The sequence below is a fragment of the Colossoma macropomum genome, unplaced genomic scaffold (assembly GCF_904425465.1).
Source record: "Colossoma macropomum unplaced genomic scaffold, Colossoma_macropomum, whole genome shotgun sequence".
Lineage (NCBI taxonomy): Eukaryota > Metazoa > Chordata > Actinopteri > Characiformes > Serrasalmidae > Colossoma > Colossoma macropomum.
Window position 1 is genome coordinate 38,551,353 of NW_023494799.1, and position 20,842 is coordinate 38,572,194.

Sequence of the window (20,842 nt, forward strand, 5' to 3'; positions counted from 1 at the left end):
TTTATTTGATTTAATTGACTTAATATGGATTTTTTGTAACATTTTCTAACATAAGTGACCAAAATTAGGGCAAAGATTTTTTTTTTTGCTTAATAATTTACCTGTTTGCTGTACCATATAGAGCTCCAAGTGAGTATTATTTATCTGCAGGATGATAATGACACTCATAAATGTTTACACTTGGCTTTTAAATTCTGCATGTTATCTGTCATTTATCTTTTTTGGGTTTTGTTTGTTATTTCTAGGCGCCTGCAAACATAGGCTAACGAATAGGGTTGGATTATGTCAAAATATGTCACATTTTGCTTTTCTGAGTGTATTTCGGATAGCAAGTACTTCTAGAACACTGACCAAGTGAACATTTTATTCAACATAAATCACTTGTGCTCAATATTTTACAGTACTTTTTAAATGTGGTACTACTGGTACTTGTCTGTTCGATGAAACTTATCAAAACCTTCAAAAAAAACCCCAGAAATATCGTGACATACCTTGTATTGTGAACATTTCTTGAAGTATCGTGATATTATATTTTTTCCATATCGCCCACCTCTACGTAAAGCTGAACAGTGTATAGATCTCTCACCACTTCTGGCTGTGATTTTTAGCCCATGTTTTAGTTTTGACTGTGCTGAAGTTGTGGCTGCTAAGCAAAATCTAAATAACTCGCTTATAAAGCCTGGAACATTCAGCACTGCAATGGCAAAACGTTTTATAAAGCATTAAACGCAGCACAGCCTGATATAAAGGTTTAAATACTGCGCAGAGAAATCTGTATGCAGTAGCTACATTTGAACAGCTAGTGTAACCAGGCTGTGTTCTGGTGATGGTCTGATCGCCACAGTTGGATCACGGTGATCGGATATTAATGCCAAGTGTAAATCGGATGTTTGTAATCTCTGTTTTTAGTGTGCTTGTCTCTCCCAGTGCCTTCTCATGATTCTTTGACTTGTTGATGCTCCACCTCTTACATAAATGTCTTTATGTGTGTTTACATGACTATGGAATCGGAAAATGGCTGACCTCGTTCTGCCTCTGGGCCTTTCTTTCCTCTCCTGAGACTTTGACAGCAGCAGATTTTCTGCTTTCCTCATCCCTGTGCAATTTCTAACTTTCACAGTCCCACACTGGCTCAACAGTAGTAGGACATTCAGAGCGTTTAGTTGCTATTTTTTATTCGATGTGGATGTGGTTTGATATAAGGCAGCCTGCAGATAGTGCTGATAAAAGTTTGGTTGCAGACTTTTGTAATGCATGAATTACAAAGAGAGACAGTCGAGCCATTTCCTTTCCTTAAATATTTGCTGTGGAGGTTTCTGGCTTTTCTGAAGCAATTTTCCTCTCAATTAGTTTATAAATTCCTATCTTGGCAGAAAAAGCAGCTTGAATGTAACATGCGTGAAAGACTGTTGGCCGTGTGCAATTTTGAACCTGTTGAGGAAAATGATGGAGGAAAATGAAGGGAAGTTTTTTTTAATGTTAGGCTAATACCTTAGAGAAAATTTGAAGCTGCTTCACTGCTAGAGAAGCTGCTCTGTCAGAGTGTCGGGGAGAGAGGAGGTAATAGCAGTCACTGTGTACTCAGCGTCCCCCGTGGATCAGACCCACACAGAGAGACAGATGAACTCGCCACACGGCTCCCAAGCTTCCAAAATCACGGCCGCTTCTCCTCTGCGACAGACCCAGCTGTGAAACTGCAGCAGTGAAATGCTTTTGTTGCCTCCCCCCAGCGAGAACAGCGTCTGTACCATGGCTTCCTGCGCAACAATTTGCATAGCGTTCTTGTTCATTTCCACAGCTTTACTAAATGGCTCATATATTTTTTGTTTGTTTCTTGTTCGCGGAAGGCGAGGGAGGGTGATCTTGGAAGAGAAATTGTCCTCCTGTGTTCAGTAGATGTGCGACATAACGTTCTGTTCAACGTGTCCTATTGTGCGCTAATGAAACTGCAGTTCACGCTGGTAAGGAGATGAAAAACGCTCTCAGTAATGATATTGTGGCCTGGCTGATTAGGTGTTGAAAATATCGATGGACTGATGAAATCTGTTCAACTGTCCTCACGCAAGGCATGGATCCACTCCATTTGGTCAAGAGAAGTTAATGGAAAGGGAAAAAATGCCCCCATGTAGTTTAAATTATGGGTCAGCGCAGCGATCATTGTTATTGATTGTTGTGGTGCTGTGGCTCCCAGTGGCAAAACTAATGAAATGATTTATGAGTGTTAATGGAAGACAACATAGAACTTGAGTGTAGAGCTTGAACTTTTAAAAGCAGGTTAGTTGGTTTATGCCTTAAGGCTGTGGGAAATTCAGCTGCCGCTGGTGACCCAGTGGAGTAATAAATCACACACGCAGTGTGTTCAGCTTCCCACACTGTGTGTGAGAGCAGAGCTACGTGCCGTAATTCTGAGGGGGAACATGATCTTGTTTGCGTTTGGTGGTTCATCAAAGGTCTCTTTGTTATTTTATCTTATTTAATATTTTACCGTTTTCCTTTGTTAACCTATTTTGAGTTGTTGTAGCTTTATGTGTGTGCGTGTGCCAAAGCATCAGGGTGGTCTTATTGATTGTGTGCTTGCTCTAGTAACGTTACTAGTGAGCCCTAATGTCGATGACTCTTGAGTGGGGCTGTCATGATTATGATTGTTATGTGACAACTAATTGTCATATATATACCGATCAGGCATAACATTGTGACCACCTCCTTGTTTCTATACTCATTGTCCATTTTATCAGCTCCACTTACTATATAGGTGCACTTTGTAGTTCTACAGTTACAGACTGTAGTTCATCTGTTTCTCTGCATACTTTGTTAGCCCCCTTTTACCCTGTTGTTCAGTGGTCAGGACCCCCATGGACCCTCACAGAGCAGGTACTATTTGGGTGGTGGATCATTCTCAGCACTGCAGTAAGTGTGTTAGTGTGTGCTGTGCTGGTACGAGTGGATCAGACACAGCAGTGCTACTGGAGTTTTTAACACTGTGTCCACTCACTGTCCACTCTATTAGACACTCCTACCTTGTCAGTCCACCTTGTAGATGTAAAGTCAGAGACGATAGCTCATCTGCTGCTGCACAGTTTGTGTTGGTCATCCTCTAGTCCTTCATCAGTGGTTGCTGCCCACAGGACGCTGTTGGCTGGATATTTTTGGTTGGTAGACTATTCTCAGTCCAGCAGTGACACTGAGGTGTTTAAAAACTCCAGCAGCACTGCTGTGTCTGATCCACTCGTACCAGCACAACACACACTAACACACCACCACCACGTCAGTGTTACTGCAGTGCTGAGAATGACCCACCACCCAAATAGTACCTGCTCTGTGAGGGTCCATGGTGGTGTTTGGTCATCAGATTTTTTTTTCTAAATCCACAGTACAGCAGTGAGCACTAAGTGCTAGGAGAATTCCTGAGATGCCATGAGACTGTAAACGAGCAAATGCCTCTCTATGCTGTTTGCTCAGGGATCCTGCCAAATGTAGCTTTGAAGCCCAACAGTTCACGCCATCACTTTGACACTAAACATATGTGTAAACGCCAACTGGCCACTTCATTAAGCACGCCTTGTCTTGTGTCTACACTTTTTGTTCCTTTTCTCTGGTCCATGTACCATGTATGTGTGTGTGTTGTACTTCTACAATTACAGACTGTAGTCCATCTGTTTCTCTGTGTACTTTGTTAGCCCCCTTTCACCCTGTTCCTCAGTGGTCATGACCCCACAGGACCACCCCAGAGCTTAACAGGGTGGTTGATCGTTTACCACAATAACGTCATTCTTTTTACTGATGTTATGAAAACCTTTGAAAGACACTACTATTCCCCACACATGAAAATAATTGAACTTTTAAACATGTTCAGCGAATTGATATCTTACTTCATCATACACGTTGATTGTTCTCAGCGCTGCAGTGACCCTGACATGGTAGTGACATGTTAGTCTGTATTATACTGGTATGAGTGGATCAGACGCAGCAGTGCTTATTGAGTTTTTTAGAGTTTTTTAGAGTGGACACTTTTTTAGAGTGTCCACTCTATAGGACATTCCTACTTTGTTGGTCGGTGGTCACAGGACGCTGTTGACTGGATATTTTTGGTTGGTGGACTATTCTCAGTCCAGCAGTGACACTGAGGTGTTTAAAAACTCCAGCAGCACTGCTGTGTCTGATCCACTCAGACCAGCACAACACACACTAACACGCCACCACCACATCAGTGTTACTGCAGTGCTGAGAATGATCCACCACCCAAACAGTATCTGCTCTGTGGTGGTCCTGTGGGGGTCCTGACCATTGTCTGTAACTACAAAGTAAGTAAGTCAAGCTCAGAAAATGAACAGTGAGTATAGAAACATGGTGGTGTACATAATGAAGTGGCTGGTTTTACTTTTCTACATTTGAGATCAGCAGCTGCCGTTTAGATTGTAAAAAATTTAATGAAAATTGAACCCATAGAAATGCTCCAAAATTACATAGAATAAAATCTGTTTACTTTGACTTACATTGAAAGTAAGGAACGTTTTTGCCCTCTCCTGCAAACTTGCCATTTTGGAGAGACTTGTTTTTTGTTGGACAGAGACAATATGTATATGTATATGTATATAAACCCATCAACTTGAGCTGCCATTCAGTTTGCAGCTTTCCTTTCTTCAGCCTGATATCCAGTACTCAGTAGTTAACAAACATCATCAGTTATCCATTTTGGTGAGTCAGAGCGATCAGATTAGATCTTATAGGCCATGGAAGCTTTTGTTGTTGTTTGTGTGACCCGCAAGTTGCAAAACATTGGGAACCCCTGTTTTAGGACATCAGATCACAGCCTCAGGTTGCAGACATCAGACAAAACAGCTTCAGGTTTCGGGAAAAACACATGAGTTAATTAAGGTTTCAGCTCTCATACACTTGGACGGCTTCAGAGAAAAAGGTGTCATGCTAAGCTTAGTGGCCTCAGAACTAGGGCTGGGTATTGTTTGAAAGTGTTTGATACCGATACGATACTTTGAATTTGATATCGATATTGCAACAATACTTTTTTCAATACCTTTTTTCTAATTGTGATAAAAAATACAAAAAAATGAATAATTATTATGATTTTCTTTTTCTACTGCATACCAGGCAGACATTAGTGTGTTTGAAGGCGTATCTCTAGATGGGGGCTGATACTTGGGATTTAATGCTTTTGTCTTCTCTCTAAATAAAAACACGTATTTCACAAAGCAAAAAAACACACTACTGTAACCACCGTTACAGGTCTGACATAGAGGGATAAAACAAATGATCTATCTGTGTGTCCTACCTAAACCAGGGAGACTCAGCAGTCGAAAAGGGCTGCAGTCCTTTAAGAATTAAACTGGTTTCTGCTCTGTGGCTCTTCGTCCCTCCCAACTGACATCCTGAGCTTTTCTGCTACAGTGAAAGGGGCTGTTTCTCCGTGAGCAGCTGCATTAGTGTGAGTAGAACTGGTAAACTGGCCCAAACACTGTCAAAGCCCTCACCTCCAACACCGAAACGACATGCAAGTAGTTTATAGGGCTCATTTATGAAACCTACTGAACATGAATTATATCAACGTTACAGATAAGTTCATACGGCGGCTGAATTGTAGCCAGCTAGCTAGCTAACACGTGCTAGTTTTAGCTGAATCCTAACCGGCTTTCAGCGCTGACTAACGGCAGAGTAATGAGTGTTAGTTTTATCTGGCAAAGTGAGAAAAAGGAGCTCAGTAAACTGTTAAACTGATGGTATTTTATCACTGGAAACACTGGTGTGGATGTAATATATTTAGCCTCTATATTAGAGTTCTATATTAGATTCTCCGGCGGCGACGCACTGCTGTTCTTCATGCAGTCGGAAATTCTGCAGTTCTGTTAATGGAGATTAATTCCATATGTAATCAAATGTTTCATCAAATTTGATGTGTCACCTGTTTAGGAAGCGACTATCTTAAGGCACTTGCTGCACCTGGAACTGTTCTCAGTAGCGTTTTCAAAGTAGAGCCAGACTTTTGACCTGTGTGCTCTCTGCGTTTGCGTGTGTGTGTTCAGGGAGACGGTCACTTTTCTTTTCTTTTCTTTTTTTTTGCATTTGTTATAAGATTACTCCAAAATCCCTCGTGATTTGTCTTGTGGCATTGCTCAAGTTGTTTTTATAGCTTTATTTAATATTATATAACTTAAAGGTGTGTGTGATTTGAAATGGTTGATATTTGAAGATATGTTCATGAAACATATGTTTAAAAATGTTTAGCTTTTCCAAGATTTGTAAGTGCCACATTTAAGAAGGCTATGAAAAAATGAGTACTTTTTTATTTAATTCAATCTATGCAAAACAAAACAAAACAAAACATTGTTTAAGATAGAACAACAGGGAAAATCATACAGTTGATAATGTATATTAATGATAAAAGAAAGTTACATAATGGGCTGATGTACTCAGTTCTTACTATGCAGTTAATGTAGTTACTATATACTGGTTGTTGTTTACAAACTCCCTATAATTAGTTTGAAACTAACTTCTAACCATCACAATAACAGAACATATTGTCATATTGACCACCCCTGATGTAACTGTGGTTGCGTTTTTGCAAAGTATCAAAAATAGGCACCGATGTTTTTGAAACTTTTCGGTTCTCGGTAATAATGAGATGTTTTGGTCTGTGCCTTTTTGGTGTCGGTACCCAGCCCTACTCAGAACGCTTAAGTTTATGACATTCACGACTCCATTCTTTATTACTAGATGAGGCTAAGTTTCATGCCCAAATTAAAGACGACTGTATGCTACAGCCGCACTGAACTGCAGTGTTATTGTGTAAGAGGATTGTTTCTTTTTTACTGGCACAGGTCTGGTTAGGCTCGGCGTAGCATACTGTAGTACAGGTAAGTTGAGACGATGGAGGTAACTTGTGGATCAGTGATGCTAAATGAACTACTTTGTGGGTTTGTATGAAGTTTGCTGTGAGGGTGTTTTGTCCTGAGAACTGATAACAGAAGCTGTATGTGTGTGAAGCCTCACAGGTGTGGCTTTGTGGAGTCTCTAAGCGGGGAGTAGAATTCTGAAAATATGCTGGCAGACTTTGAGACAGTAAAGTATGAACCCCTATATTTCACCCACACGTGCTGACATCGGTTTGGCTGGACGACTGTGATCAAAAGGAGACTCGAGGCGAGAAAACAACGAGATCCACTGTAGAGCCGCCTGAGAGAGAATACACCGAACAGAGAAGGTCTTCTGTTATCGTTTAGTCAGTGATAGCAGCAAAAGAGTGGAAAGTCTTGTTGTCTGGTTTTGGGCTGAGCAAAAAAATTTTAAAGAAAAGAAAAAAAAAATCTGACGGATGAGAGAGTTTTGGATCTGACGCCAATATTAGACTGGGTCCAAATGTTTGTTGTAAATCCATTGTTTCTTGCAAAATCAAGGGTAACTGCCTCTACACCTCTGGGAAGGCTTTTACACTAAATGCTGGACCACATCTGAGGATTTGATTGCATTCAGCAACAAGAGCATTAGTGAAGTCAGGTACTAATGATGGAAGATTATTTCTGGATCACAAACGCCACTCCAGCTCTTCCCAAAGGTATCACTGAACAGAACACTACTAGGGATTGGTCGTACTGCTTCACAGCAATGTGCTGGGGGGGCTTTTCACCCCTCCAACCGACGCTACCATTGGGAATGGTAACCTTAGACTCACTCTGTGGCTGCCTCAGAGCACCTCATTCTATCGTCAGTGCTTTTCTATGGAGATTTTACAAGCTGTGTATCCACCTGTGTCATCCATGGGTGCATTTTGAAGTAGCTAAATTCACTAAATAGAAATCAGGGGCTGGATACTTGGACATATAGTGTAAATCCTAAAGCTGGATTTAATGATGGATGTTACCTGGATGGAAAAATATTAATCCATATATGATTCAGACTCAAGATCTGCGGTCTGATTCTGACCCGATTGTTCATTGTTACAAGTATGATTTTATTTTGCTCAATAAATGAACCGCAGCTCTAGCAGTAGCAGACGCTACAGTATGTGCTTGGGAAGTGGATAGATGTTCAGGAGAAAGATCGATTTCCTCTATTTCAAGCAAGCTGCAATGAACCTCTGTTAGTGAGAGTAGGAAGGCCCATTATTTTGCTTTGTGTTCTTGTCTCTTGTTCTGAAGAGGCTCTGGCTTAATTGACTCCCAAGAGTGCAGAGTCCCACTGCCTTTTCTGGCCTTTAGAGCCCTCCTTTCTTCCCTCGTGTTTTTCCCCATCTCTCTCAGAAAGAGCGGAAACTGGCTTTCTTCAGAGCCTGGTCTGTATCATTCTGTCTATGGGCAAGAGGTCCTCTTGCTGAAAAGAACGGGACGCATAAAAGTGGAGCATGGAGACATGATTTAGGAAACAACCAGCATTAGTGTCTAAATTCTACAAACCTGATTTGGCTGTAGGATGTTTGTGTTGGGCCTTCAGTGAAGCATTACAGGAAAAGGTCTGGACCTCTACCTGTTGGACGTCTGCCATTCGCTCTGTCAGATGAGGCAGTGCTGAGTTTGGGAGAAATCTCTTCCAAGTGTGTGATGTAATAACATAATGTTTTTGTCACCTCTGAGGACCTTCGCATCATGTGCAAGTGCTTGAAGCGCTTTTGTAAAGAAGATAATCTTTTACAGATTTTTTTTGTTTAGCCTCTCTTCATGATATTTGTCCAGATTTATGAAATATTTCCTCCTGAAGGCAGGTTTTTTTTTTATGTCACAGGAGCTCAGGGCAGCTTATCTTGCCTTACCTTTAATAAACCAATATAAAAGGGGTTTATGAGAGATTCTGTTGTTTACAGATAATAATGATGTAAACAAAGCAACTCAGTTTACTCACTGTGCCCGTATCAAGAGGTTTCTCATTGAAATACCTAACGGGTCAGTGTACCATTATAGCACGTCCAGTAGCATTGCATAAGTTGTTTTTATAGCTTTATTTAATATTATATAATTTATAGATGGGTGATTTGAAATGGGTGATATTTGAAGATATTTTCATGATACATATGTATAAAAATGTTTAGCTTTTCCAAGATTGGTGCCACATTTAAGAAGGCTATGAAAAAAATAGTACTTTTTTATTTAATTCAATCTGTGCAAAACAAAACAAAACATTGTTTAAGATAGAACAACAGGGAAAAATCATACAGCTGATAATGTATATTAATGATATAAGTAAGTTACATAATGGGCTGACATACTCAGCTGTTACTATGCAGTTAATATAGTTACTGTATACTGGTTGTTGTTTACAAGCTCCTTATAATTAGTCTAAAACTTCTAACCATCACAATAACAGAACATATTGTCATATTGACCACCCCTGATGTAACTGTGATTGGCAGAAGGGGCTATTCAAAATATTGAAAATGTCCTTATTCAAGGGCTCAGTGGTATTGATCGCTCTACAGCCTATGTGTCAAACAAAAGGCCCGCGGCCCAGATCAGGCCCGCCACACAATCCTAGCCGGCTTGCATAAGTATTTTAATTTTCTATTAACATTAGCCTGTTTCACAATGTGCTGCACTACAGTCCCCAGCATGCGCTGCAACGCAACGTGCGCCGACTCTCCTACCCCAACAACAATCTATAGGCAGAGGTTTCACCTCAATTCTACATAATTCTGCACAATTCCACACCAGTCATATCACCAAAATGCATTGCAGCTGCCGTTCAACCAACATAAACACCCAACGTCAGCTCAGCAGCTCAGAAACTGAGCCCAAGTCTTAATGAACTTGCAGCACAGAAAGGATGCCAGATGTCTAGTTCAAGCAAATAGGTAGGTTTAGACGACTGAGCATCTGGGGACATTTTTTGCGGACATCTGGGGAAATTTTTAATATTTAAAGTGTACATGTAATTTTTCAAGATCTACTACAAGTGTCTGCATTTTACTGTTGAAGTTTTTGCATATTTTGAATAAACAATGGCCAGTTGGGGTTACAGCACAACATTAATTAAATTTATTTTTTTTTTTCTCTGGCCCACAGATTTGATGAGACTTTTTAATTCGGCCTTTTTACTGGTTGAGTTTGACACCCCTGCTCTGCAGTAACATAAACCTTTTCTTGCGCTGGCTGTTTTCTGCTGCATCTAAATCTGAGAGCAAATTGAAAAATAGTGAAGAAGTTGTGAACAAAAAAACAGCAATAAGAGTTCTTTTATACAAAAAGCATTTGAGCCAAACGTGGTTATATTGCGCTCACCGTATATTAATTAAAAAGTTGCTTATGTGTTCATTTGCGTGGAAGTTCTTAGTAGATTACCTGCTAAATTGGCCGAACACACCAGCGCAGTGTCAGGAGACTGTCAGTAATTAGTGGCTGTAGATAAAAGCATTTGAAAAGTGAAAGCAATGTTTTACAGACATATAGGGACAGGTTTACTAGTGTTTAGCGGCATCACAAACTCCATTCTGGTGTTAAAGTTGCTGTTGGGATTTACTAACTAGGCACAACGGCACCCATAAAAAGACAAAAGGTGTGGTTGCTACTCTCTTGAGCTTTCGCCCCATTGGATGAGCATTTATAGGAGTTTTACTCTCAAAGTGGTAAATACTTGGACGAGATTATGATAATAAAGCATCCGCTCTAAAACGGCTGTTAGAAGAACATACTGAAACTCTTTGGCTCTCACTGCTTACTTAGTTAATCCTGTGCTTTGGCGTCTGTACTTTGTTGTTCTCAAATGATCTAGATGCACTCAGTAATATTAAATGGGGATTTTACAATATCTCACAGCTTCCAGATGCACTCTGCTCATAACTTCAACTCATCTCACCGGATGAAAATAAACGTTTCAAAACAGGTCAAAATATTGTCTTATTTTCCCCATATAAACATTTATTATGTTGAAATAGTCACACATTTTCTCAAAGAGTAATTGTTGATTTTTTTGGACATTGTCATTATTTTGACTGAAGTTAAAATCTTGAGAAAATAAGTATTTTTGACCTAATGACTCACAGTTTGAACTTGAAACAGTTGGATAAAACGTGTATTTTCCCTCCTACCTGGTGGAAACAGCCTTTTATACTAAAAACAGGTGAGCCAAACGTGGTTATATTGGACTCACCACATATTGACGAAGTTGCGTATGTGTTCATTTATAGATTACCTGCTAAATTGGCGAAACCCACCAGCGCAAAGTGTCAGGAGTGTCAGTAATTAGCGCCTCTCTTAGTAAATCTGCACCATATTGTGTATTTAGTACACAGCCCAACCCTGTGCTCTGGCGAGAGCCTGATCGTTGCAAAAAAGGTTAGATACTGATTATGAGTTTCGACAGTATTTGCTTAGTAAATGATAAAGTTAGTGATATTACTGCTCAGAGCAGTGAAGTAAGTCAGTTAGCTTACGTAGAAATGCAGTAAAATGTTGCAATTCTTTTTTTTGATGGCTCCACATGCATTTTGAAAATGGCAGTGCAGTCATATATGACGTCACACGAGACAGTCAAATAGATCAATCTTATGAATATACCTTGCATATAAAGCCAACATCTCATCTGAATTTCAAAGCAACAACCTTCCTGGGCCAAGGCCTAATTAGCGATTACCACCCAAAGCATTAAAAGTTACAACCACCATGGCGGTTTAACACCCAGAACAGCAGTTGTGGCCAAACCTTTTTGATCCTTTCTAATCAGCCTTGACTGATGGACACAAGAAGGGCCTTGGGCTCCAGATTGGTGAATGCAGGAGGTGCCGGCTGGCTGCGTGGGCATCAGCATGTATATCTGATCCACACTGTCCCACACAGATGATTCAATTCCCTTCTGTCTAATGAATACTCACTTAACTCAGCTGCCAGATAGAGCCTGAAGCTCCAGTACAGCTTGTGAACCATCCAGGGAAACTAAGCCTAAACTTTTCTTTGTGTTATTTCGTTGGAAATGAGTCAGTGCACTGAGTACTGTTAGCCCATAGCATTATGTAAGCACTTATGCACAGTAGAAGATTGAGGACAGGCGGTTTGCTTAGGTTGACTTTGGTGAGAGTGTTGCCAGAAATAGGCTTCATGTCTTTGCTAAGGTCAGCATTTGAAACTGGCCAGGCCTTTTATTTATGACCATTTTTTCATTTGTCTAATTGAGAATAATTAGCTGGTTTATTTGCAGTGAGTTCATGTCAGTGCTATAATTCACCCCTCCGCTCAGAGATTATGGGGGTCTTGGGAGGCATCGTTCACTGTGTGTGCAGTGCTTCCTTTTGCAGGATGTGTCACTCTGCAGCACAGCAGCTGTGGCTGAACTCAAGGGCGAAGTTTAGTACAGCTACAGGTTTGGTTCACGGTCCCTGCTCATAAACTTGCTGGCCTTTCCCTTCCAAGTATCTTACATTGTATTAACCATATGAGTTGATGATGTTGGTGTTTTTTTTTTCCATTTTTTAGATTTTCTTTTTGCTTGATCTGTTGATAAATCCACATTAGTCATCCGTACCGTCTGTCAGACTGATTTTCAGCAGAGGGAAATTATAAAAAGAGCAGTAATGAAATACTCATCGCATGCTTTTGCTGCTCTGCCAAGACTCTCCCCATATCATTAAGGCAGAACAAAGCATAAAGGTGAATTCGCTCAGACTACTGGGTAATCATGCAAATAGATCACGTTCGGAAGTGCCTTTTCTCCTCCCTCTGATCCGCAGTGCCCTGGTCTTTTCACATCTCCATTCTGGCTCCCCTGAACATTTCATTATTCTGCTCTTTGATCTGCTCTGCTGCGCTCTCTCCACCTTGAACAGCAACCAGCAACATTTTATTGGTCCTTCATTTTCCTCTGTTTGTTTCCATGGAAACCGTTGAACGTTTCGGGCCTTTAGCGTTGTGCCCTATATGAACCCCCAGCCCCGGCTAATAAGCTGTGCTCGGCTGTCTGTGGGTACTCGGTTCAAGCTCAGCTGAAAATCCGTTTTCTGTTTAATTCATCTGTGCGCTCTACGGCTGAACCACTGTCGTATGAAGGTTAGATTGTGGCCCTAATTGTGGATGCTGTGTGATCTTCATTTGGAACATCTATTACAAAGTGCATTAGCTTACGCTAAATAGCGGTTATCGTGCCTTATAGATACCCCTCTGTGACTTCGCACATGATTCTAGTATTCATATGCAGAGGTGTGTATGTATGTATGTATGTAGTCATGTAGTCTCATTATTATGAGGCAGGAGTATCTTGTCCTTTTGTAGGTTTCTGACCTCTCTAGAGGAGCTCCTACCAAATGTTCTTAAGCTGCTCTCACACAATTACACAGAAACACATGACTAGGTAGACGGAGCGCTGCCACTGTATTTGATTTGTATTTTGACTTTTACATGTACATCGTTGCTGTCATAACAAAAGGAAGAAAATGATTCTTTTAACGACCATATTAATACATAGGATAATGTAACAAGGCAGGATCATACAGACGGGTGATTTTCGTCAGCAGGGAACCTCCATTTAAACCATTTACAATTTACTACATTGTTCTGCAATGATTTACAAGGGAAATAAATCATTTTGGAATCGGATTAATCTTTTTGAAACACTCTGTGTCTGTGATATATATATATATATATACACACACACACACACATATATATACACATCGCTGTTGTCGCAAGAAAACCTTGTATCTCCATTTTTGTCGTTTTTCAGTTTTTGACATAACTTGAAAATACCTGTTATATATAAATTGTGTTTTTATAATTTTATATAAAGCACGGTGGCGCAGTGGGTAGCACTGTTGCCTCACAGCGAGAATGGCCTGGTTTCGATTCCTGGCCGGGTGACCAGGGTCGTTTCTCTGTCTCCCCGTGTCTGCATGGGTTTCCTCCGGGTACTCTGGTTTCCTCCCACAGTCCTGCATGCAGTCAGGCCAATTGGACATGGTTAATTGCCCCTAGGTGTGATTGAGTGTATGATTGTGTATGTCTGTCTGTCTGCCCTGCGATGGATTGGCGACCTGTCCAGGGTGTATCCTGCCTTCCGCCCAATGACAGCTGGGATAGGCTCCAGCACCCCACCGCGACCCAGAAGGATAAGCGGTTTAGATGATGTATGCATGTATGTATGTGTGTAACAGCAATATATACATATATGTGTGTGTGTGTGTGTGTGTGTGTGTGTGTGTGTGTGTGTGTGTGTATGGCAGTTTTTCTTAGAAATTGTCACCTGTGTATGTAGGTGTGACTGGATACTGACACTTAAACCACATTCAGCAGCAAGATATCAGATAATCTACACTGTATGACTGACTGTATTGTAATGTGCTTCATAACACTGTCTACTCTTGCCTTACCCACAGCTACACAGAAGAGTTGTGAAGTGGAATTCTGGGAAACGTCACCTTAACCGGCAGCTCAGAGGGAGAGACATTTACAGGTACATATGGTATGGTGAATTTTAATGATTTTAAATCATTACCATCAAATGCTGGTGGCAGCTTGTCACCCGGCTCAACTCACAGAGCATGGAAGTAACACTGCTTCACCCCGACGACTCATTTTTAACCCATCTCTAAATCTGAGAGTGCAGACCTCGGTCCTTATCCCTGCCTTTAGAAACATCTTAACATTCATACCAGGGCATGTTCTTTCTGATTTAGCTGTCCCTCTCCATTGATTATTGTTGTAATCTTGCTGTTTCAGCCTCATTGTATAATTCAGTACACTCTCCATCTCTCTCATGCCATTCCTTTGGAAAATCAATAGTGCTCTGCCTGATGCTTGTTAAACCATATCGACAGCATAATAGAAAAATGCTCTCAGAGTAGCATTAATCTTTCTAGAGCTGAATAAGTCCAACATCAGAGCTTTTGCCTACAAGAACATTCAGGGTTCCATTTGAAGCTTCAGGGTTTTAAATGCTGGTGCTGTCGTTTGCCGTCACAAACCGAAGACGGTAATGAAGCGAAGTGCGGTGCGGAATAGAAGCGCAGTGATCTGACGGTGATCATTGTTGATGTTCCAAAAGAGCACAGTGAAGAATGAGCAGGAAACAAATATGTGATTGTTGTCTATAGCATGCTGTACAACATCAAGGAGACCTGATGAAGAGCAGGCACCGAACTTTGCCTCTCGAGCTGTCGGTTAGGTCTGGGTCTGTGGACAGAATCTTCCGTGGAGCATTAAGATCCCTTTTTTACTAACTTATTATACAACAGTTAGTTCTGGTTATCATAACATCATGGTTTTTTCACAAACACTGTATCACTCCGCTGAGATGCTGTTGCTAAGCAACGACTTTGACAGCTGTAGGAGACGCTCAAGCTATTTAAACGTTTTTACTTCTTACTTTGCCACAAACAGAAAATGGACACTTTTAAGATCACATTTGACCGACAGCCAATTTGGTCAGACTCTGAAGATGAGACGACACTAAATTCCCAAACGGTCAGTTGGTCTGTGTGGAGCTGGAGAACGAACTGCCGGCTGTGCAGCGAGTGGGTGGAGCTTGTTACTCTGATGTAGCAACAAGCTGCTCGTTAAGGAACTATAATTTGGTGCTGCGAACATTAAAACATATTAAACGCCGCGTTCACGGCCCAGTTTATTAGTTTATTACTGTATTTATTTAACTGTTGTATTAAAGCAATAGAACACTCGAGGAGTGTGTTATCACCAATAACATCACGACTGTGATGATCTACGGTGACTAAATCACAGCTGTGATGTTATTTCGCGATAACACGCTCCTCAAGTGTTGTATTGCTTAAATAAAGCATTCCCACAAAAAATTATTTTTGAAAATGTGCATTATTATGGTGCTTACTACCATCTATCAGAAATTAGTCCAGCCATAGAACCTCTGGGCAGTATTTCAGTGCACTGTACTTTTTCATAACCTCACCTCCTTTTGTTCTTAATCTTTGTGTCTTCTGTAAATCCATATTTAGGATTAGACACTTACTTATTGTGTAAAACACCAGTACAGTGATCGCAGTCTTTAAATCGCTTAATTCTGCAGTCCGTAAGTGCTGCATTTCTTTTGCAGCGCCGTGTCCATATTATTGTTATTCTCGAGGGTAGCTGGTGCAAATACCGAGCTCACTGTGCGAGAAACTTGGCGTCTGCACCTCAACCCCCTCACCCCCCCAGCCATCATCACTCGCCAGCTGGGGTCTTGTTTGGACTATCAAGACCGCTTTCCTCCTCAAGTCCTGGATCGTTAGTGCTGCCTGTCCTTTTGGATCACAATAGAGTGCTGACAGATGTTTAGCTGAATGCAAAAGGGCCTTTCACAACAAATTGTTCTTGGCCAGTTGCACTTGAGTTGCGTATATACACGCTCTGTTTTATCGCAACAGGGTCGAGACATGAGGTTTCACAGAAGCACTGTTGCTGTATGCGGCACTTCCTGGTAATTTGGCGACCAGACAGTTTATGAGTGGCTGCATGGACATAACCTCTGATTTTCTCAGTATGTTGAAGACGAGCTTGAAGCTCCCCCAGCTTTGGACTGTCTTGCACACACCCTGTAATTCTAACTGTTCTCTGTTCTCCGCTTGTTGCCAGGGTACTGAATCTCTCATTGCAGACAAGCTTGTCTCACTTAGCTTTGCCCCCACCCCCCCTCAAAATATGACTGCTGTCCCCTGGAGACAGGAACCGCTCAGCATGGTGTCCATCATTCATTTATAGTAGATAAGCCAGCTCTCAGACACCACTCCAAAAAAGAGCCCTGTCCAAGACTAACAACCTCTTTTCCCTTTCAGAATAATTAGGCCTGGGAAAATCATGCGAACGCCCAACTCATGCTGTTAATGCACTTTCTGTTTTAGGGGTTTCAGCTTTGCCTTTCCCTTGTTGTCATAGCGAGGGCTTTCAGGCATAATAATGTAAGTAGTGGAACTGGGAGAGCACTCTCTTGGATTTTGGGGATGTACTATAAATTTTAACAGAAAAAATACTAACTAGTCTAAAAAATTGTGAATTTCCCTTGAGCACCAATGCAGCTGTTTTTTATTACAAGACTATTATGGCTATAGTAACAAAATGATACAGCCATTATGGTCAATTATGAGGAAACAGCATCTTATATAACTAAAAAGCAATGAATTCAGTAAAAAAACACCTCAGCAGTCCTTTTATATGAGGTTGTTTAAGTAATTGAAGCCAGTATGCCTGGCACAAGGACCAATCAATTGATTTATTGGTGCAAGTAAGCTAATGTTGTTAAACCAGTTCTTATAACTCAGAATAGGACAGGTATAAATGCATTATGTATGGCCACCTGATATATATGTTGCTGTATATATAAGTACCATCGGCAAGCATTCTTAAATCCATCAGGTCACTCCCAAGATTCTCCTGCAGCTCCTCAACCTGCTTCTGCCTGGCTCATCTTTACCTGATCTAGTTCTAGTCCCCTGATCTGCTTCCTCTTTAGCATATAAATAGTCCATTCTATTGCTTGTGATAGCATTAGCCTTTTATGTTATTTCCCTTGCTTGGTCTGGGATTGCGTATTGTTTCTTTGTATTATACTATATTGATATTTTCAATCATTTCAATCATTGTCTGTGTGACACTAACACTTAGGTCCAAACCCATTTCTTTTTTGTACCCCTACCCCTTGTTTTCGAGTGTCACCCTAACCCCTTGGAAACAGAGTTACAAGGGGTAGTGGTTGAAATCTTGCCCTACGAAAAGGGACCCTCAAATAAAAAAAAATAATAAAAAAACACTGCTTCATTAACAGCTACTAGCGCTGCTCTGTAGGCGACCCGGCCCGTCTTCAGTGGTAGCAGAGGAGGGAAAAGTTTACATTTAGGACACCATATGCCTTCAAAGACGGGGTATAAGATAACTATTTATTATCACCCACCCCTAATTCTTTGGTGATACGAAGCTGAAGGCAGATATTGTCCAGCTTCTTGTTCGAATTTTTCTGTTCCACCTTAAATGGTGCAGCAGTTACATTCTGGCGCTTCAGACGTCAGAACTGCTGGACTATTTAAGGTTGAACGGGAAAGTTAGCTAGCTAGCTACTGAAACGTTTGCATACTATTAGGGATTTTATATGCTTGTTATGAAGAAAATGACCATAATACACTGAAACGACATTAAACTAAGATAATACAGTGGTTATCGTAATTTTTAACGGAGAAAATTCTCACATTTGTGGGTCTCTTTGGTCTCTTGTCAGCCATCTTGCAGGTTTTTCTTTTTTTCTCATAACACTCGTCTCTGAAAAACCTCTGTTTGGAGGGTCATGTAGCCCTAACATATCACCCAACCCCATCTCAACAAAAAACAGGACACCCTACCCCTAGACATGAACGCGCACATCAGAGGGCTAAGGGCTGAGTGGTAGGGGCGAGAGGTGAAATGGGATTGGGCCTTAGATGCAGTATAGAGAATACCAATTCCAGTGAACCAAATTCTGGCAACATTACCTGCTTTAGCCGAATGGCAAAGTCAGTAATCCCTCACTGTGTAGTCAGTTGCGGTCTGAAATAATGTTAGTCCAGGTTATTATTGAGGGAGTGAATGTTAGAGAAATATATGGAAGGAAGCCCTGGTTTCTTGGGGTAGCAAAAGCTTTGAGCCTTGATTTAGCCTTTAGCATAGCAGCCCGCTAGCTGGGCTAGTGTATAAAATAGCCCACCTGCAGTGCGCCTTCGTCAGTTAGCTGCATCAGATAATGGTGTGGTCTTATGGCGTAGTGCTCCCCTCGAGCTGAGAATGCTGCTGGAAACAGGTGGGATTGATAGAGTGATAGTAATATGTACGAAGCTCCAGCAGATGCTGCTGCTTGTTGATGTAAGCGTGAGAGTATAGGACGTATGTATTAGACAAATGGACGTAAAACAATGTTTAGCACTGGTTATGCCAAGTCAGATACGCTGCTGCTTTTACCAAAATGAAATATTTAAGAAATGGAATTGTATAAATATCAGGATTTGTAGGCCAGTTAAGTTAGGTACTGGTACTGAGTACCAGCAGCTACTCAAGGATCAGGTAACGGTTACAGAAGGGAAGATGTGGTGTTGGTGCATCCCTAGTTACTAGTTGTGTTGTTTAGATGTTTATTCAGTTTTTATAGTATAGTATATACACTAACACACACTAACACACCACCACCACGTCAGTGTCACTGCAGTGCTGAGAATGATCCACCACCCAAAGAGTACCTGCTCTGTGAGGGTCCATGGGGGTCCTGACCACTGAAGAACAGGGTAAAAGGGGGCTAACAAAGTATCAGAGAAACAGATGGACTACAGTCTGTAACTGTAGAACTACAAAGTGCACCTATAGAGTAAGTGGAGCTGATAAAATGGACAATGAGCGTAGAAACAAGGAGGTGGTCATAATGTTATGCCTGATCAGTGTATATATAGTATAGTATGTTTATAGTATTTTTTATAGAATTAGATATAGTATCTAAGATGGTTTGAAGATAAATCTGTGATTTTCCAGCTTCCAGCTGAGGTTAGTACAACATTCTTTGAGATCTCACACATCTCACACATTTGTCTTTGACCTTACGTTTGTATCCTATTTTGTTTAAGCAGCGTAACTATGTCAACAGAGCTGTAGTCATATTAACATGTCAGTGGCTGGTATGCAGTCTGTTACACTCTGTGGTTTACCAAATAAAGTTCTGTGAAGACGGATACAGAGCATTTTATGAAGGTTTGATAAGGTCATTGGAAAGGACCGTAATCCATCTTGTGCTTTGACAAACCAGTGCGCCTTCCCCTAAAAACAGAATGATGAATCCTTTTTTCCATTGTGTATCTGCTGCTGTGAGCTGAGAGAGCTCAGAAGCCTTATCTTTAATGCCAAAAGAGTGCCTTGTGAACGTCTTGGCACGGCAAGCGATTAATCAAAGATCGATCGCCAGCCAGTGCTGCTTATCGATCCGTTCTCACTCCGCTGGTTAGCGTCTCTTCGTGGTAGATTGAGGTGCCGAAACAATTAGGTACTGAAGCATCTCCTTCCGAGGCATGTCTTCCACAATGGTTGTCTGGCCTAGAATGCAGAGGCATGTGCACATTTGAAGGTCTCGGGCATTAACTTCAAAGCAGAGAAGTCATAAATAATAGCACTGTTTGGTGATAAGTCCTCGGAGAATGCCCGGAAGGATGAAATGCCAAGCACGAGTTCCTCCCTAGCCTTACGGAAGCTTTCAGATGAACTCGATGAATAAATGAACGCTCTACTGTGGATTCACCGTCTTCTTCCCGTCGTTTGTGCTGGTGTGGGAATTTGCCCCACAGTATGTCGACTAAAACTACATCAATTTAGGTCAGATTTGGCTTGTACAGGATACTTCTGAAGAAATGGACCAGCATTCATTCTCTGACAGATTTTTGCCTGGGAGTCGATCACTAATGCAAAGGATGCACTTGAAGGACTGAAGCAACACAGGCCGGCAGCACAGCCGCAGCGGCGGTCCCCCGAGGGTTTCCGTTTAAAAAGGAAGCCGCGTGTCCTGAGCTTTCACATTATTTGGCTACTTAGCATTCAGCTCACCTCAGACAAGCAGCTCTTGGCCTCCCACGCTGTAATTTGGGCCTCAGAAATGGACAATGCAATCCGCATAGGACCCTTCAGCTTCCACGGGCGTCCTTATTATTTTGTGTTTCGCCCAGTGAATTACGAGTGCTGCTGAAACAGTTTTGAAATCAAATATGAAATGCATAGAGAAAGTTAATTTAATATTCATGGTGCCCCACTGAGAGCTATTTGAGTTTAATAAGTGCAGTGGCTAATCATCAAAGAAAGTGGTGGCAGAATGTGTGGCGAGATTGCCGAATAGACTCAGGTGGAGCTGCATCTGAAGCACGGAGAGGAGGATTCAGCAAGGAGGTGGAAAGCTTTTTCATGGGGATCATTTCATGATC

The 20,842-nt window shown here is 41.3% G+C and overlaps 1 protein-coding gene across 2 annotated transcripts in view; it reads left to right on the plus strand.

Annotated features, from left to right (window-relative positions):
* Positions 1 to 20,842, plus strand: part of tspan18a (tetraspanin 18a) — a 47,000-nt gene that overhangs the window by 12,000 nt on the left and 14,158 nt on the right. Inside the window, exon 2 of one of the 2 annotated variants that reach the window (XM_036586845.1) lies at positions 14,297 to 14,382. In XM_036586845.1, coding sequence (XP_036442738.1) covers positions 14,380 to 14,382 — 3 coding nt within the window. In that variant the 5' untranslated portion in view covers positions 14,297 to 14,379. The remainder of the gene's footprint in view (positions 1 to 14,296; positions 14,383 to 20,842) is intronic. The other variant, XM_036586847.1, reaches the window with a different exon arrangement.